This window comes from Zootoca vivipara, chromosome 5 (assembly GCF_963506605.1).
Source record: "Zootoca vivipara chromosome 5, rZooViv1.1, whole genome shotgun sequence".
NCBI classification, from domain to species: Eukaryota; Metazoa; Chordata; class Lepidosauria; order Squamata; family Lacertidae; genus Zootoca; species Zootoca vivipara.
In genome coordinates, this window is record NC_083280.1 from 7,187,845 (window position 1) to 7,204,728 (window position 16,884).

Consider the following 16,884-nt stretch of genomic DNA (forward strand, 5'->3'; position numbering starts at 1 on the left):
ACACAATGCCTACCAGAACCTCACTTTCTATTGCCTTTTATCATTCAGAAACTTCATCACTGGTTCATGCAAAAGTTTTGGCTTTCCCAAATAGAACAAAAATCAAGTGGTCCCAGAAGTTGCTGCACTTTACAGTAGCAGCTAAAAGTGAGATTTCCCAAATAAATAATAATAAATATTTGTGTCACAAAATCGGTCTTAAGATAGCCTGGATTCTAATTGCCATTCATATAAATCAGGTATGTCCAACAGGTAGATCCCCTGCTGAACCTGGTCGATCGTGGGATGAATCAAAGTGGGCAATGAATGTCCGTATCATCCCCAAAAGTCTGCTCAATCCACCCCAAGATAAGCTCGACAACTGGGCAATCCTCCCCTTCCACCACCCCCCACCCCCCCACCCCACCCCATGCATGCTCTTCCTCCCTCCAATGACAATGGGTAGATCACTGCCAGTTTTTTTATACTGGGAGTAGATCACAGTCTCTGGGGAGTTCGATGTGCCTGATATAAATCACACTTCCTCTCATCTGTGTGACCCATATAAGAATGATGATAGTGTTAGATTGTATTACATGACTTGGACTCTAATTGCAATTAGAGCCTGTATCATAATTGCAATTCATATAAATCAGGCATGCAAAAAGTGAGATTTCTCGACAGCTCTACCATTTTGATTTTTGAGAACTGGTATCTGATACAGTGGTAATTTATGCAACAAAGAGTGAAGTTGCAGGTATCACAAGAGTTTTCTCATAACTTTTAACACCAGCAACCCCCCCCCCACTGTTTTCTCTCTTTTTTTGACCAATAAGATTTTATTCATTTCATTTAAGCACAAACATAGTAATACATCTATATAATGTACATTCATTGCTATGCGACTCCCCCCCACCAAATGGTATACTATTTCAATCCTCTCCCGTATTATCTATCTTTTTTGTAATTTCGTCGATGTAGGAGTTATGCTACTACCGCTAATGATTTCATTCCTTTGTAATTGTCTTTAGCGTAGTCCAGTGGTTCCCAACAGGTGGTCCACGGACCCCCAGGGGTCCGCGAGCTATGCCAGAGGGGTCCGCAAGATGCTATTAGAATAAAAAAAATATTTCATATTGTCACAGTGGCCGGAGTGGACTACTTCAGAGTAACGACGCTACGCAGCTCTGCATTTTATTCTTTTATTGGTGCTGCGTATTTACAGTGCTCAAGTCATTGCTATTTACACGGAGCGATGTTGTCAGTCTGTTTCAGAACCTCCTAATGGCTTTTGGCGCGTCTTTCTCCAACACAAAAGCTTTGGCAGACCCATCCTCTTGCCCCTCCTCTTCCTGCGTAATTCTGGAGTTGGAGGGATGGGTCTTCCCCCCTTGCTTGCCCCTTCCTGTCCCACCTGGGACCCTGGCTCCTCTACCTTGCCTGAGCCTCGGACACGACTTCCTGCTTCCCCACTGGAATCGGAACTCTCCCTGCTTTCCCCTTTGCTCGGGGACGGGCTTGAACTCAGGAGGGGAGGGACTTCGCGATATCCCCTGTCCCTCACATCCACCCCCCTCCCAAGCTCTCCTTCACCCCTCCCCAGGCCCCCCCCATGTGTCGGTGACGACTGGAAGCCTAAGAACTCAGTGCTCTCCGAGCCCGTTGGTGTGAATACCTCCCCCCAGTCCTGCGAGCCCCCCCCTTCCGCCTGGGCGGACGGGAATCCCAAAAAGTCCGTGGCGTCAGAGCTGGTGGGGGTAAAAACGTTCTGCCAATCTGCTCCTTCCTCTGACTGGGTGGATCTCGGTGACACCCATACCTCATCCTCTGGTTCCTCAAACTCCGCTTCCCAGCGCCATGGTGAGCTGCTCTCCCGTGCCTCCTCCTCCTCCCCCTCCCTTTCCATGTGCCAGGGCTTGGGTCTGTGGGGAAAGAGGGCGTGAAATTCTTCCACCAAGAATTCCTCCTGTATCTGAGTGGCTGGGACCCATTCATTCTGGGACGGTGGAGCGTCCTCCCATGCCATGAGGTACTCCAGTCCCCCCACCCCCCACCTTGAATCCAGGATGGCCGTGGCCTCATTGAGTTGCTCCCTGCCTTCCCTCTCCCCCCCTCCCTCGGGGGTTTGTTCGCTGTCTCGGAGCCTGCTGCTTTCCCTGTACGGCGACAGCAGCGATCTATGAAACACTGGATGCACCCTCATGTCCTCTGGCAGTGCCAGCCTGTATGCCACCGGGTTTACCTGTTGCGTGACCGTGAAGGGGCCCAGCCTTTTGGGTGCCAGCTTTTTGCACCTCCCTCTGGTGGGAAGGCCCTCCGAGGACAACCACACCTTGTCCCCCACCCTGATGACCTCCCCTTGTCGCCTGTGGCGATCTGCCCCCTTTTTGTACGCTTCCTTGGCCCTCTCCAAGTGTTCTCTGAGCTGCTGGTGCACCGTCTCCAGTTCCTCTGCCCAATCCTCAGCCTGTGGGCCCTCCTCCTCCTCCTCCTCCCTCTCCCTCTCTGGGAAAGATCTGAGGTCGCGCCCGTAATTGGCCTTAAAGGGCGACACCCCTGTGGAGACGTGCACTGCATTGTTGTAGGCAAATTCTGCTAGTGGCAAGCGATCCACCCAGTCCGTTTGCCGCTGGCTGACGTAGCATCTCAGGTACTGCTGCAGAATGGCGTTGACCCTCTCCGCTTGTCCGTTGGTCTGCGGGTGTCTAGCCGTCGACAAGCTGACCTCCACCTGCAGGAGGTTCATGAGCCGCCGCCAGAACCTGGAAACAAATTGGCGGCCACGATCCGAAATAACCCTTAAAGGTAATCCATGCAGTCTGAAAATGTGATCAACAAACAGTTTGGCTGTCTCTTCTGCCGAGACTGCCCTGGCACACGGTATAAAGTGACACATTTTGGACATAAGGTCCACCACCACCAACACTGCAGTCTTACCCCTGGACGAAGGCAGATCTGTGATGAAGTCCATGGACACCACTTCCCACGGCCTGTGTGGTGTGGCTAAGGGCTCCAGCAACCCTGGTGGCGCTGCTCTGACCACCTTCGCCCGCTGGCAGGTGGTACAGCCCCTTACATAGTCTCGAACATCTTCCCGCACCCCTGGCCACCAGAAGTGTCTCATGACTAGGTGAGCGGTTTTGTCCCTTCCAAAATGCCCCGCTGTAGGGTTGTCGTGCATCTGCTTGAGGACCGTACGTCGAAGCCGGGTGGTGGGCAGGTACAGCGCACCCTTGTAGAAAAGCAGCCCTCTGCGTTCTGCAAAGTCTTTTGCCTGCTCCCTCCCCCCTCTCAGTTCTCTGAAGATGCGGTTGGCAAATTCATCCGCTGCCGTCAGTGCTGTGAGTTCTGCCTCGCTCACCACAGCTGCTCCGCAGGACCATGCCGACGGGGGGAAAATGTGCCTTGGGGCTGGTGGCGCCTCCTCCTCCATGTACTCTGGCTTGCGGGAGAGGGCATCCGCCCTGACATTCTGCTCCCCCGGGATGTAGTGGATGGAGAAGTTGAAGTTCGAGAAGAACTCTGCCCACCGTATCTGCCGCTGGTTGAGCACCCTGGCAGTTCTCCAGAACTCCAGGTTCTTGTGGTCTGTGCACACCTGGATGGGGTGCTTTGCGCCCACCAGGAAGTGTCGCCAGTGCTGGAACGCAGCGTAGATCGCAAGAAGTTCCCTGTCAAACACTGTGTAGTTGCGTTCAGGCTGTGTCAGCTTCCTGGAGAAGAAGGCACAGGGTCTCCACTCCCTGTTGGCGTCCAGTTGCAACAAAATTGCGCCCACAGCTTTTTCAGAAGCATCTGTCTCAATGCGTAGGGGCGCGTCCTGCACCACATGGAACAGGTTTTGGTCTGAGGCGAACACTCTCTTGAGGCTTTCGAACGCTGCTTGCGCCTCTGGTGTCCACTTGAACTTCTGCTTGCCTCTCAGGCAGTCCGTGATGGGAGCCGTAACGCGAGAGAAGTTCTTGATGAACTTCCTGTAGAAGTTAGCGAAGCCTAGTAGGCGTTGGGCATCTTTGCGCGTCCTGGGGCTGTGCCAGTCCAGGATGGCCTGCACCTTGTCCTTGTCCATCGCCAGCCCCTTGTCTGACAGCTTGTAGCCCAGGAAGTCCACCTCTTTGGTGTGAAACTTGCACTTCTCCAGCTTCACATACAGGTGGTTCTCCTTCAGGCGTTGCAACACCTCTCTGACATCTTTCACATGCTGCACCGGGTCATTCGAGTAGATAAGGATGTCATCTAGGAAGACCAAGCATTTCCTGAAGAGGAGGGACCCCAGGACGTGGTGCATGAAGGCCTGGAAGCATGCTGAGCCCCCTTGCAAACCGAAGGGCATCACCAGATATTCAAAAGAGCCCAGAGGCGTGAACATCGTGGTTTTCCATTCATCTCCTTCCCGGATCCTGATCAAGTTGTACGCCCCCCTTAGGTCCAGCTTGGTGAAAATCTTGCCCCTGCGTGCCGCTGTCAGGAGATCATCCACTCTGGGCATGGGGAAAGCCACTGGCTCTGTCACCGAATTCAGCCGTCTAAAGTCCACCACAAGACGGCGCTGTTGCGTGTCTTTCTTGTCCACCCAGAAGACCGGGCTGCCCCCTGCTGCCTTGCTTTCCCTTATGAACCCCCGCTTGAGGTTCTTGTCGATGAAAGCGCGCAGATCCTCCAGCTCCTGGTCTGACATGGCGTACAGCTTGGCTGGGGGTATCGTCGCCCCTGGCACCAGGTTGATCTGGCAGTCAAAAGGCCTGTGCGGGGGTAGGTGGTCGGACTCCGCTTCGCTGAAGACCTCCTGCAGGTCCCAGTACTGCTTGGGTATTGCCTCACCCCCTTTGAGATGCATGGTGGCCACCGTGGCTATTGGAGGCCCCTCCCCTGGTTGGTGCTGCATGCAATGTTCCAGACAAAAGTCCGACCCAAACGTGATGCACCTCTGGTGCCAACTGATGGAGGGGTCGTGGCGCGCCAGCCAGCTCATGCCCAAGACGATGGGGGGGTCTGAGATGGTGGTGACGTTGAACGCCAGTGTCTCTGAGTGCCTTCCAACCGTCATTCTCATGGGGGGGGTTTGATGTGTGATGGCCCCTCCCAGCAGCTCCCTGCCGTCAATGGTTGCCACGTGCAGAGGAAAATCCAACTGCAAAAGCTGGATTTGGTGCTCTTCTGCAAAGCTTCTCGAGAAGAAGTTGGCGGACGCCCCACTGTCAATTAAGGCGAGGACCGTCAGGGGATAGCCATTTGGGAGCGTTAGCGTCACTTCTAGAACCACTCCTGCTCTGGGAGGGGTGGGCTGGCTCTGCACCTCTCTGTGCGGGTGGGCGGGCTGGGGCTGTTGTCTGCTGACTGTGCCTGGCTGCTGCCCCTTGTCTCCTGCAGCCAGGCTTTCCCGTTTCCCTGCTGTGGTGCTGCGTCAGTGGGGGAGGGCACCACCGTTCCCGCCTTTCCTTGCCACTCCCTGCGATGTGGGCAGTCTCTGACTAGATGCTGGGGTGAGTTGCAGAGAAAGCAATTCCCGCCCCTTCCCTCCTTGCGTCTTGGCGCCGCTGGGGTTTGAAAAGCCCGCGCGCGCGCGCTATCAATCTGCATGGGCTCCTGGTCCTGGCTGGCTCCAGGCGTGGCTTGAAAGGGTTGTTGAGGGAGTGGCTTCTCCTGCGACCGTGGGAACCAAGCCCGCTTTGCGCGCGTCGCTTGCTTGTCGTTCCACCGGGATTCCTGCCTCACCCCCACCGCCAGAGCTGCTTTGCTCAGCTGATCCATAGTACTGGGCTTTGGACCTCTCGAGAGTTCATCCTTCACCTCCTCGCTCAAACCCAAGTAAAACGCAGCTTGCATGGGAGGCGAATCCAAAACCCACCCCAGTCTGTGCACCAGCATGGTGAATTTCGCCCAATATGCGCGAACTGTCATATTTCCTTGGCGTAAATTATGCAGTTCCTCCTTAGTCTGGTCCAAATGACTATCGGACGAATACATCGTCCTCAAACCTTCTAGAAATTGTTGGACATTTTTCATGCAAGGATTCTTGGTTGCGATTAATGGTCTTAGCCACTCCCTGGCTGCTCCGGTGAGATGTTCCACAATAAACGCTACTCTGTGCTCATCATCGGGGAACTCATTCTGGTGCAGCTCAAGAGCATACACGATCTCAGTCTCAAAGCCCTGAAACTCCTTCGGGTCTCCATTGAACTTGCTTACAAGGGTCCCTGCTCTCCTTCCTGGCAGCACTTGGACTTGGGGAGCCCCTCCCGCCTTGTTTTTCTCTGCATCCAGCTTGTTTTGGAGGTCTACCGCCACCGCCCTTAAATGCTGCTCTTTTTCCTGGAGCTCTCTCACCTGTTCCGCAAGTTGTAGCCGGTCGTCCTGGACCTTCTTAGTCTCCTCTTTAGCTGCCTTCAATTCTCCCTGCGCCTGCAGCGACAGCTGTTGCAGTTCTAGCTGGGCTTGCTCAGCGATCTGCCGCCACTTCTCCGCCTCGGACACGCTCATCCCGGCAACTCCGAAGTAGCCCAAAAAGGATTAGGAGGTTGCTGTCACAGTGGCCGGAGTGGACTACTTCAGAGTAACGACGCTACGCAGCTCTGCATTTTATTCTTTTATTGGTGCTGCGTATTTACAGTGCTCAAGTCATTGCTATTTACACGGAGCGATGTTGTCAGTCTGTTTCAGAACCTCCTAATGGCTTTTGGCGCGTCTTTCTCCAACACAAAAGCTTTGGCAGACCCATCCTCTTGCCCCTCCTCTTCCTGCGTAATTCTGGAGTTGGAGGGATGGGTCTTCCCCCCTTGCTTGCCCCTTCCTGTCCCACCTGGGACCCTGGCTCCTCTACCTTGCCTGAGCCTCGGACACGACTTCCTGCTTCCCCACTGGAATCGGAACTCTCCCTGCTTTCCCCTTTGCTCGGGGACGGGCTTGAACTCAGGAGGGGAGGGACTTCGCGATATCCCCTGTCCCTCACACATATGATAGCAGATTTTTTGTTTTGGCCGCTTCCTGCATGAGCAGAGTCTAGCGCAAAACTAGAATTAGATAGAGGCAGTAGTTCTGCTGTATGCCGTTAGATGGCGCTTTACAAACACTACTGTTTTGCAAAGAGGCAGCGCGCGCATTCTACTAACGCTCACCTCCCCAAGATGCTTTGCGCGCGTCGGCTTCATTTGTGCGCTACTGCGCAGGTACCCTGTCTTCTCCATTCCCCTCCCTCCTCCCTGGCGCGTGCTGCCTCTTTGCAAAACAGTAGTGTTTGTAAACAAAGCATTGTTTTTCGCGGAAGCTACAGTTCGCGTAGTTAAAAATGGACCGTTGGTTAAAAAGTGGTTCGTTAAAATGACAAAGGCCTACAGATGAAGAGGAAGAACTGTAAAAAACGTATAAATATAAAATATAAAAAGACTCTTAATTTGGCTCTCACTTTTTAATTTTAGGATTAGGAATTAATGGGGGTCCTTGTCACAATAGTGGCTCGATGAGGGGTCCTCGAGAAAATTTTGTTGGCAACCCCTGGCGTAGTCAATAAATTTACTCCATTCTAACCGAAATTTCTCATCGTCTTGGTCCCGGACTCTGTGGGTTAGTTTGGCCATTTCCATATATTCTAAAACCTTTGTTTGCCACTCCGTAATTGATGGAGTTTCCTGTGATTTCCATTTCTGGGCAATTAAGATTCTAGCAGCCACAGTGGCGTAAAGGAAAAATCTCTGATCAACTTTTGGAATTTCTCTGTCAACTAACCCCAACAGAAAAGCCTCTGGCTTTTTTGGAAAAGTATATCTCAATATTTTTTTTTATTCGTTGTACACTAACTCCCAAAAGTTTTTAATCCTCTCACACTTCCACCACATATAGTAGAAATCTCCAATTGATTATTTACATTTCCAACAGAACTTGTTTTGATTCCTATACATTTTGGCTAGTTTCGCCGGTGTCAAATACCAGCGATATACTAATTTCATGACATTTTCCTTTAACACAGTACAAGCAGTAAATTTTAAATTCTCTCTCCACAATTTTGACCACATATCAATTGGTATATCATGCCCAAAATCCATAGCCCATTTGATCATCAATTCCTTTACAGCTTCATCCATTGTGTACCAATCTAATAATAAATTATACATTTTAGATAGCAGTTTTTGATTATTACCCAACAGTTCAATTTGGAATTTGAAATTCTTTTCTTCAAAGCCAATTGTTTTTTTAATCTTTATTGAATAGATCATTTATTTGATAATAATGTAGCCATCCTGACAATCTATCTTGAATTTCTTCATATGATTTCAACTTGTAAGCATCGTTTCTCTTGATTATAATGTCTTCGTAGGTGACTCCTTTCTTTTCCATATTAAGTTTGCGCAATGATAGTACATTCGCCAGGGAAACCCACCACGGGGTTTTGTTCTCTAGTAGAGCTTTGTTGCGTTCCCAGACCTCGAAGATGGGTCCTCTAAATATATGGTTTAAAAAAGTTTTATGAGCTTTTACTTTATCATAACAGAGGTAGGCATGCCATCCGAATCGATTCTGGTAAGCTTCTAAATCTAAGATGTCTGAATTTTCTAACATGATCCAATCTTTAAGCCAAACGAGGCATGCTGCCTCGTAATATAATTTCAATTCGGGCATTGCAACCCCCCCCCTTTCCTTTTTGTCTACTAGAATCTTTAACTTAATCCTTGGCTTTTTACCCAACCAGACAAATCTTGCCAACATTATTTGCCATTCTCTCAGTTGGTTAACCCCTTTTAGTATTGGAATATTCTGGAAAAGAAATAATAGCCTAAGAAGAACATTCATTTTGATCACTGCAATTCTTCCCCAAAAGGATAACTTCAAATTCTTCCAATTGTCCAAATCTTTTTTAATATCTTTCCAAATAATTTCATAATTATCTTTAAACAAATTTATATTTTTAGGTGTCAGCCAAATTCCTAAATATTTTATCTTTTTGGTACATGAAATTCCTGTTTTCTCTTCCAGCGTCTCCCTTTCTTCTCTTGGTATATTCTTCACAATCATCTTAGTCTTTGTCTTATTAAGTTTAAATCCCGCCACCTGGCCGAATTCTTCCATAATCCTCAATGCTTCAGGTAGGCTGGTTTCTGGTTGTTCCACAGTCAATGCAAGATCATCTGTGAAGGCCTTTAGTTTGTACTCCTTCTTCCCAACCTTAATTCCTTTGACCTCTGGCGTGTCTCTGAGGCGGTTATTTAAAATCTCAATAACGGTAATGAATAATAAAGGTGATATAGGGCAGTCTTGCCTGGTTCCCTTTGTGATGTTTAATTTATCTGTTAAATTGTTATTTATGATAAGCCTAGCTGTTTGATCTGAATATATTGCTGCTATTCCTTTCATAGTGCCAGGAGACGTTATCGAACGCCTTCTCTGCATCGACAAACATGAGTGCGGCTTGCTTTTCATTTCTTATTTCTAGATTTTCGATAATATTCACTATGTTTCTGACATTGTCCCTCATTTGTCGCCCTGGAAGGAAGCCCGCCTGGTCCTTATGTATTATAGTGTTTAAAACCTGTTTTAATCTATCAGCTAAGATGTCCGCGAATAATTTATAGTCATTATTTAATAAAGAGATAGGTCTGTAATTTTTAACATTTTGTGGATCTGTGTCTTTTTTCTGGATTAGAGTGATATAGGCTTCCTTCCAGGTACTCGGTATCGTCCCTTTTTTCAAGATGTTGTTCATTACCTCATTTAGTACTGGTGTTATTTGTCTGGCTAATATCTTGTAATATTTCGCAGAAATGCCATCGGGGCCTGGCGCTTTCCCCAATTTCATCTTTTTAATGGCCTTTTCAATTTCGTAGGTTGAGATATCTTTGTTTAGCAATTCTTTCATATCTGGCGATATCTTCTGCATTCCATGTCTTTGAACATACTTTTCTATTCTGATCTTATCATCTTTCTCTTTCCTATATAATTCTCTGTAAAATCTCTGGAAAGCCTTGCGAATTTCTTTAGGATCGTCTATTTCCTTCCCCTCATCGTTTATCTTGTTAATTGTATTTTGTTTCTGTCGCATCTTTATCTGCCACGCCAATAGTCTGCCCGATTTGTTTGCCGATTCGATTTTTTTTTCTTAACCATTTAATTTTCCACTCCACCTCTTGATTTACTTGCATTGAGAGCTGTGTCTATAATCTCTTAATGTTCTGTTTTAAAGATTCATCTTTCGGCGATGTTATTAACTGCTTTTCACAATCCATTAACTGTCTCAAAATTTCTTCCTTATTTTTCCCTCTTTCTTTTATTTTTTGACTATTCTTTTGTATCAGGAACCCCCGCATAACTGCTTTACTAGCATCCCATACGATATCTATAGGAGTTCCTTTATTCAAGTTCCATTTAAAATAGTCCGTGATTGTTTCTTTAGCTTTCTTAACTATTTGATAATCGTTAAAAAGATTTTCATTCATTCTCCACCTGGACTTGATTCTATCTGTTAATTTTAATTCCAAATAGACTGGGTTGTGGTCAGAGAAGGTTCTAGGGTGGATATCGACCTTGAGAACTCTGGGAACCAAATCATTTGAGACCCAAATATAATCAATTCTGCCTGAGCTGTTATTCGAATTCGAGAAGAAGGTATACTGTTTTGTTGTTGGATGTTTAAATCTCCAAATATCCTGCAGTTTCCATTAACTCAAAGAAAGATCTTGGTAGTTTACCTTAATTCTTATCCTTTCTTTTCTCTGACCTATCCCACTGTTTTCAAGGATATAATTTGACTTCTATATGATGTCAACAAGTTTAGATCTTTCCATGGAAGGTCGTCATGATCAAATTTCACTTCTCATTTAGGAGACAAATGGTTGGAGTGTTGTACAAGGATAAAGAACCTATTTTGCTTCTGGCCACCCTGATCTGGCAGGTCAGTTTCTCAGCCAGAGCAACAGACCACACCTGAGGATATCATAAGTCTATTGACAGCCCTGCTGTACAGTGTCAACATTTAGCTTTTTGTAAGCAAGCCTTTATCAGCAAAATAGGTCCTTTGATTCGCCTATTATTCCTAGCAAAGCTAACAAGGGAGTTGGGTTTATCTTTATAAACAGTGGTGATTTCTGCAACAAAGAGTGAACTTGCAGGTATCACCTGAGTTTTCTCATAATGTTAAATACTAGCAGTAAATTCAAATCACAAACCCAATTCAATTAAGGGACTTCTGTGAGGAAAGATGACTGACTAGATGTCCACTGCTGACACTCCACCAACAGAGATGATTATGTGGTGAGTAATGATAGCGAAGATATAAATCTGCCAATTGAACTTTCTCTTGGAAAGCAAGCTATCTGCTGGCGCAAGAAGAGGCAATTATTAGCAGGCAGAAAACAAAACAAAAAACATATTTCTATTATTTGCAACTAAGAAATATTCTAAACTGATAAGGTTGTTCCGATTGTTAAGGATTATCATTTTATATTACTTTTAACTCTTTGCCCTTTGGTGTAAATGCCAATTGCAAAGTGAAACTAAACTCTCTGTGGGAAAGAATATGCTCCTCTGATAAGGAGACAGATGCAAGTTTTCAAGGCAGACTGTTAAGGTGGAGAGTGAGTTGTTAATAAGACCTCAGTATGGCAAAAATACTGTTGAACGCCATCATGCAGCAATTATTGGATGAGCAGCTGAAAGAGCTCACATCTGAGATACGTAAAATGGTGAATGAAAATTGATCATAGAAAAATGAGACTGAAGATGATGTAGAACATGTGGAAAATAATATTGATAAAAGTCTGCCAGAACATGAGAGTGGAGTAGAAAAGTGGGAGGCAGCAGATGAAGAAATGGAGAGAACCTCCACACAGGGGCCTGGAGGAGTGATAGAGTCAAGTGATGGAGCTGTGATGTGGAATGAAACCACTGACAGAGAGATCAAGAAACATTCTGAGATGGCAGAGCTAGAGCAGAGAGAGAAAGGATTCTGGGCACAATCTGGAGGGAATTTAGAGGAAAAATCTATCAGGCTTCTGGCAATGCTACTGGGAAAAGAATGGAAGTGGTGGAAATGGAAGGAGCGCTTTTCTTTCTCTATTACCAAATTTAGATGGAAAATCACTGCCTACAGGAAATGGGATCGCAAGATATAAAACTGGGTGTAAAATAATTAATATACAACAAGTAAATAACTATGGATTGTTTTTTAAAAATATATGACTACAGTGAAGAGATTCCTGTTTAAATAAAAATGAAGAATTTATTTTTAAAAAACATGGAGGAATGGTTGGAACATTTTTGGAGATAAAGTCATCATATTGGAATGAAAGAGGACTATTTTTGACACTTAGTGGTATCTGGATATTATCCTGGCATACAGCTGGATATCATACTGTAATGAACACTTAGACTATTTTGAATAATTTTTATTTATATACAGGGCAGTCTCGAGCAGGTCGGGCCCCCTGGCGCTGAGGGGTGGAGATCGCTCCGGCGCCCCCACCCTCGCAGGGCGCAGCATGGTTTCCGCACGGCTTTGCCACGCGGCGCCCTGCCTACCGGCCTGGCGCCCTGCCACACCGCGCCACCGGGGCTCTACCTAGAGCCGACCCTGTTTATATAATTGACAGACAAATAATCAGAAGTTGTCTTTATTTCTTTCTCTCTTTACTTCTTAGTTATTATTTTCATCTTCTTTTATCTATTTTGCTTTTGATTATTTTGTTTTGTTTTGTTTTGTGATGTCCTCTGCCCTGGGTTAATGAGGGTACACACATGAAGGTGATAGCTGGCCTGTGTGAGAGGCAGAGAAGGAAAGATATCCCAGGGTGGGAGACTAGGGAGAGAAAGGGAAGAAAGGGTCCACTCCCTTCTGTGTGAGAAAAGAGTTTAGACCTACCTTTGAGAGGGGGCTTTGAATTTCTCTGTCTCTCTCTCTCTCTTCCTTCTTCTTCTTTGGTTTGTTTGTTTGTTTGTTTGTTTGGATTAGTCAGTATGCTAAAAAGATTCTTATTCTTCACTACTTACCCTTTCCTTTTGCCATAGTCCTAAGGAAAGGAGTCTCTGGTCGCTGGTCTAATTCGTCAGAGTGGTCAATGAGAGCTTCTTTCACTGCTTGGAATCCAGACAGTACTACAATGGGTAGATGTCCTATCCATAGGGTGAAAATATTTCCGTGTTGCTTTCCCAGCTATCATTGGGTTCAAAAGAGAGGAGAGGAATGATGTGTTCAAAAAACGCAGTTGGATATTTCAACTTAATACGATAAGGTCATCCTCCCTCACCTCTGCAATTTCTCACTATGTGCAGATCTCTTGCTATTGCTTTTTCCCAGGGCCGGCTCTAGGTAGACTCCCGGTGGCGCGGTACGCCAGGGTGCCGGGCCAGTAGGCCGGGCGCTGTGCAGCACGGAAACCATGCTAAGCCCTGTGAGGGCGGGGGCGCCAGAGCGATCTCCGCCCCTCAGCGCCAGGGCGCCCGACCTGCTCGAGACTGCCCTGCTTTTTCCCCTCCTCCTCCTTCCTTCCTTCCTGCCTCCCTCCCTCCCATAATTCCAACCCATTTGTTTTACTCCCTCATTTCCATGTTGCCTCTGCCTAGGATCAGCGCAACAGAAACACTTCCTCATGACCAGCCCTGCGAAGACAGACAAGTAGATGCACAAGTCAGGTTGGCATAGGCTGGGCTAGAGCACTAGGTCAGGTTTCAGACCCATGGTGGGTCACAGCAGGAGCATCACCACCATACAAATATATGGCAAGGAATTAAGATGATACATGTCTGGGCTAGAGATTATTACCAATTCCAATGTTTTAAAAGTTAATATGTTCATAGCTGATGGTTGAGTAATTTTGTATTTTTTGAAGAGTTTTTGCTGAGAAAAGGCTCATAATTGTATTTAATAAACAAACAAGTAAAATAAACTATGGTCTGACAAAGAGTAAATGCTTGCGGAGGAGGCAGTGGAAAGGTGCCTGTTCTGTTTGTCTCATCTTCTCTAGTTACACGTGAGCTGCTGCTGGGAAAGGCAGATGTGCTCCTGCTTCATTGCCAATTCACTTGTTGCCCTTCCATCTGTTGGAACGGGAGAAGTACACAGCATACTAGGTCATGTGGCAATATGCAATAGAACAGAAGAAAGACAGGATCAAGAGCATATTGTAATAAGCTGTTTTATTAATTCAGCTTCTTGTGCTACACAATGTGCTTTGGAGATAAGTGCCCTTCAACCAGCAGCTATAAACAACACACATAATGACATTAAAACTAGTATAAAGGGGCAGGATTCTGATTAATATTGAAAAGCAAAAAACCATACAAAGTAGGGTAATGGAAGCATGGGTAGCTATGTGAAATTAGGGGAAAACACAAGGCAACATAAAATGCTGTTGTATTTTCATAGGTCGACTTGTAAGTGGTTAGGGTTGCCAGACTCAATAGAGGACAGGACTTCTGTGCCTTTAATTGCCCTGCTCTCTTTTGAGTCTGGAAACCTTAAAGAGAAACCAGCAGACCCTTTGTATAATTTCCAAGCAAAGGGTCTGCTGGTTTCTCTTTAAGGTTTCCAGACTCAAAAGAGAGAAGGGCAATTAAAGGCACAGAAGTCCTGTCCTCTATTGAGTCTGACAACCCTATAAGTGGTAGCAAGACTTCCTTTCCAAGTGCCATTAGTTATACACCTGCCGTTGGTGCTTTCTAAATGACTTCTTTCAATCTGATTTCACAGTCCTGGTCTTATAATCTTGGTGAGAGGATTACCTGGAGGTTAGCACTTACTGTAGGCTTGGCATACATCAGGAAAATTCCTGACATGTCCTGACAGGAATCGGGAAAATGTTAGGGAACATTAACATTAAAATGTTAGGGGACATTAAATAATTAGTTTTTGGTTTATTCAATACAGTTATATATTACAATTATACATTATTGTTATCTAAACTATAAATATCACGAAATTATGGGTTTTTTTCTCGAAGTGACACACCACCCGAGTTATGCTCGGTTTTTTGGCGAATTTTGACACACCAAGCTCAAAAGGTTGCCCATCACTGGCCTATGTGGTCAGCCTTTGTTGTTGTTGTTGTAAAGATTTTGTTTCTTAATATATTCTGCTGTTTTCTTACACTTCAAACCCCGCCGTGGTCTTTGCATATGGGAAGTAACTTTTTATATAGACTGGAAAGGGTTTCCAGTCTTCTTTAAAAGTTTCTAAATTTGTATCATTTATCAATTTTTGCTATCTCTGCATATTCCAAGATTTTCATAAACCATTCTTCTTTTGAAGGTGTTCTCTCCTCCTTCCTCAGTTTAATAGTATACAATAAATATTTTGATCAGTAATTCTTAATGCTTATTTTCAACTGTTATATGGTTTTGTGCTTTTCAATATTATTTATAATATTATTTACATTGTTACTATTATTTGTATTGCACACAGCTTCTGACAATGGAGGCTTATGGCAATTACCATTTTAACCCATGCTATTGTTTAAGCTTACATATCCCAATTGTTGGGGGAAATAGAGAACACAATTGCTGACATTAGACTGAATTATCACTAAGCAACAAGTACCTGAACGAGAGTATTTTCATGAATCTTGAATCCAAACAGCCATATGGCTCGAACGAGAGGAAGCTTAAGAAGTCCTGGAGGGTAATGCCTGCGTGACCAAAGCTGTTTCAGGTAGTGCAAAATCAGAAGAACCACCAGCAGAGCAATAAAAAATGTCCATATCTCCATCCTTCTCTTGCTGTCTCTTTCACCTTAGGTTGCCTGGTCAGGTTCAACTCGCTTTCCCTAAGGGCTTTTACTTTCCTCAGAGAAATCAGCAGTACTCTCTGTTTATATATGCTCAGTTATTAAAAAACAAATAAGCAACAAGGGGTGTGGCACCATATGTAAGTAGCCTTGAAAGGTGCTTTTTCCCCTCCTCCTCCTCCTTCTCCTTCCTTCCTTCCTTCCTTCCTTCCTGCCTTCCTCCCATAATTCCAACCCATTTGTTTTACTCCCTCATTTCCATGTTGCCTCTGCCTAGGATCAGCGCAACAGAAACACTTCCTCATGACCAGCCCTGCGAAGACAGACAAGTAGATGCACAAGTCAGGTTGGCATAGGCTGGGCTAGAGCACTAGGTCAGGTTTCAGACCCATGGTGGGTCACAGCAGGAGCATCACCACCATACAAATATATGGCAAGGAATTAAGATGATACATGTCTGGGCTAGAGATTATTACCAATTCCAATGTTTTAAAAGTTAATATGTTCATAGCTGATGGTTGAGTAATTTTGTATTTTTTGAAGAGTTTTTGCTGAGAAAAGGCTCATAATTGTATTTAATAAACAAACAAGTAAAATAAACTATGGTCTGACAAAGAGTAAATGCTTGCGGAGGAGGCAGTGGAAAGGTGCCTGTTCTGTTTGTCTCGTCTTCTCTAGTTACACGTGAGCTGCTGCTGGGAAAGGCAGATGTGCTCCTGCTTCATTGCCAATTCACTTGTTGCCCTTCCATCTGTTGGAACGGGAGAAGTACACAGCATACTAGGTCATGTGGCAATATGCAATAGAACAGAAGAAAGACAAGATCAAGAGCATATTGTAATAAGCTGTTTTATTAATTCAGCTTCTTGTGCTACACAATGTGCTTTGGAGATAAGTGCCCTTCAACCAGCAGCTATAAAGCCACTTCCGCGCTTGCGTCGGAGGTGGGGTTGTGGGCTGCCCGACTGTACCATCGCGTAGGGGCTGAGAGTTCAGCCCCTGCGCGATGGTGCACTCCCGCCTGCGTCACACCCCGACCAGCCAATGAGGCTGGGCGGGGCGGGGCCAAGCTGTTTAAGGGCCTCCGCAGGCGGGAAAGCTCCCTCTTTCCTCGCTGTTCGCCGGAGCGAACGATTCATTTGCTTCTCCTTTAGGTCTTCCGTCGTCATTGATCCCTGCCGGTTTGTTCTCCCCTGCTTGTT

General features: G+C 46.0%; 1 protein-coding gene across 1 annotated transcript in view; it reads right to left on the bottom strand.

Moving 5' to 3' along the window:
* The window catches only part of LOC118093577 (cytochrome P450 2J5-like), a 159,105-nt gene that overhangs the window by 14,798 nt on the left and 127,423 nt on the right, over window positions 1–16,884 (bottom strand). The window contains exon 10 of the mRNA XM_060274317.1: window positions 12,952–13,114. Within this exon, the coding sequence (XP_060130300.1) occupies window positions 12,952–13,114 (163 nt within the window). The remainder of the gene's footprint in view (window positions 1–12,951; window positions 13,115–16,884) is intronic.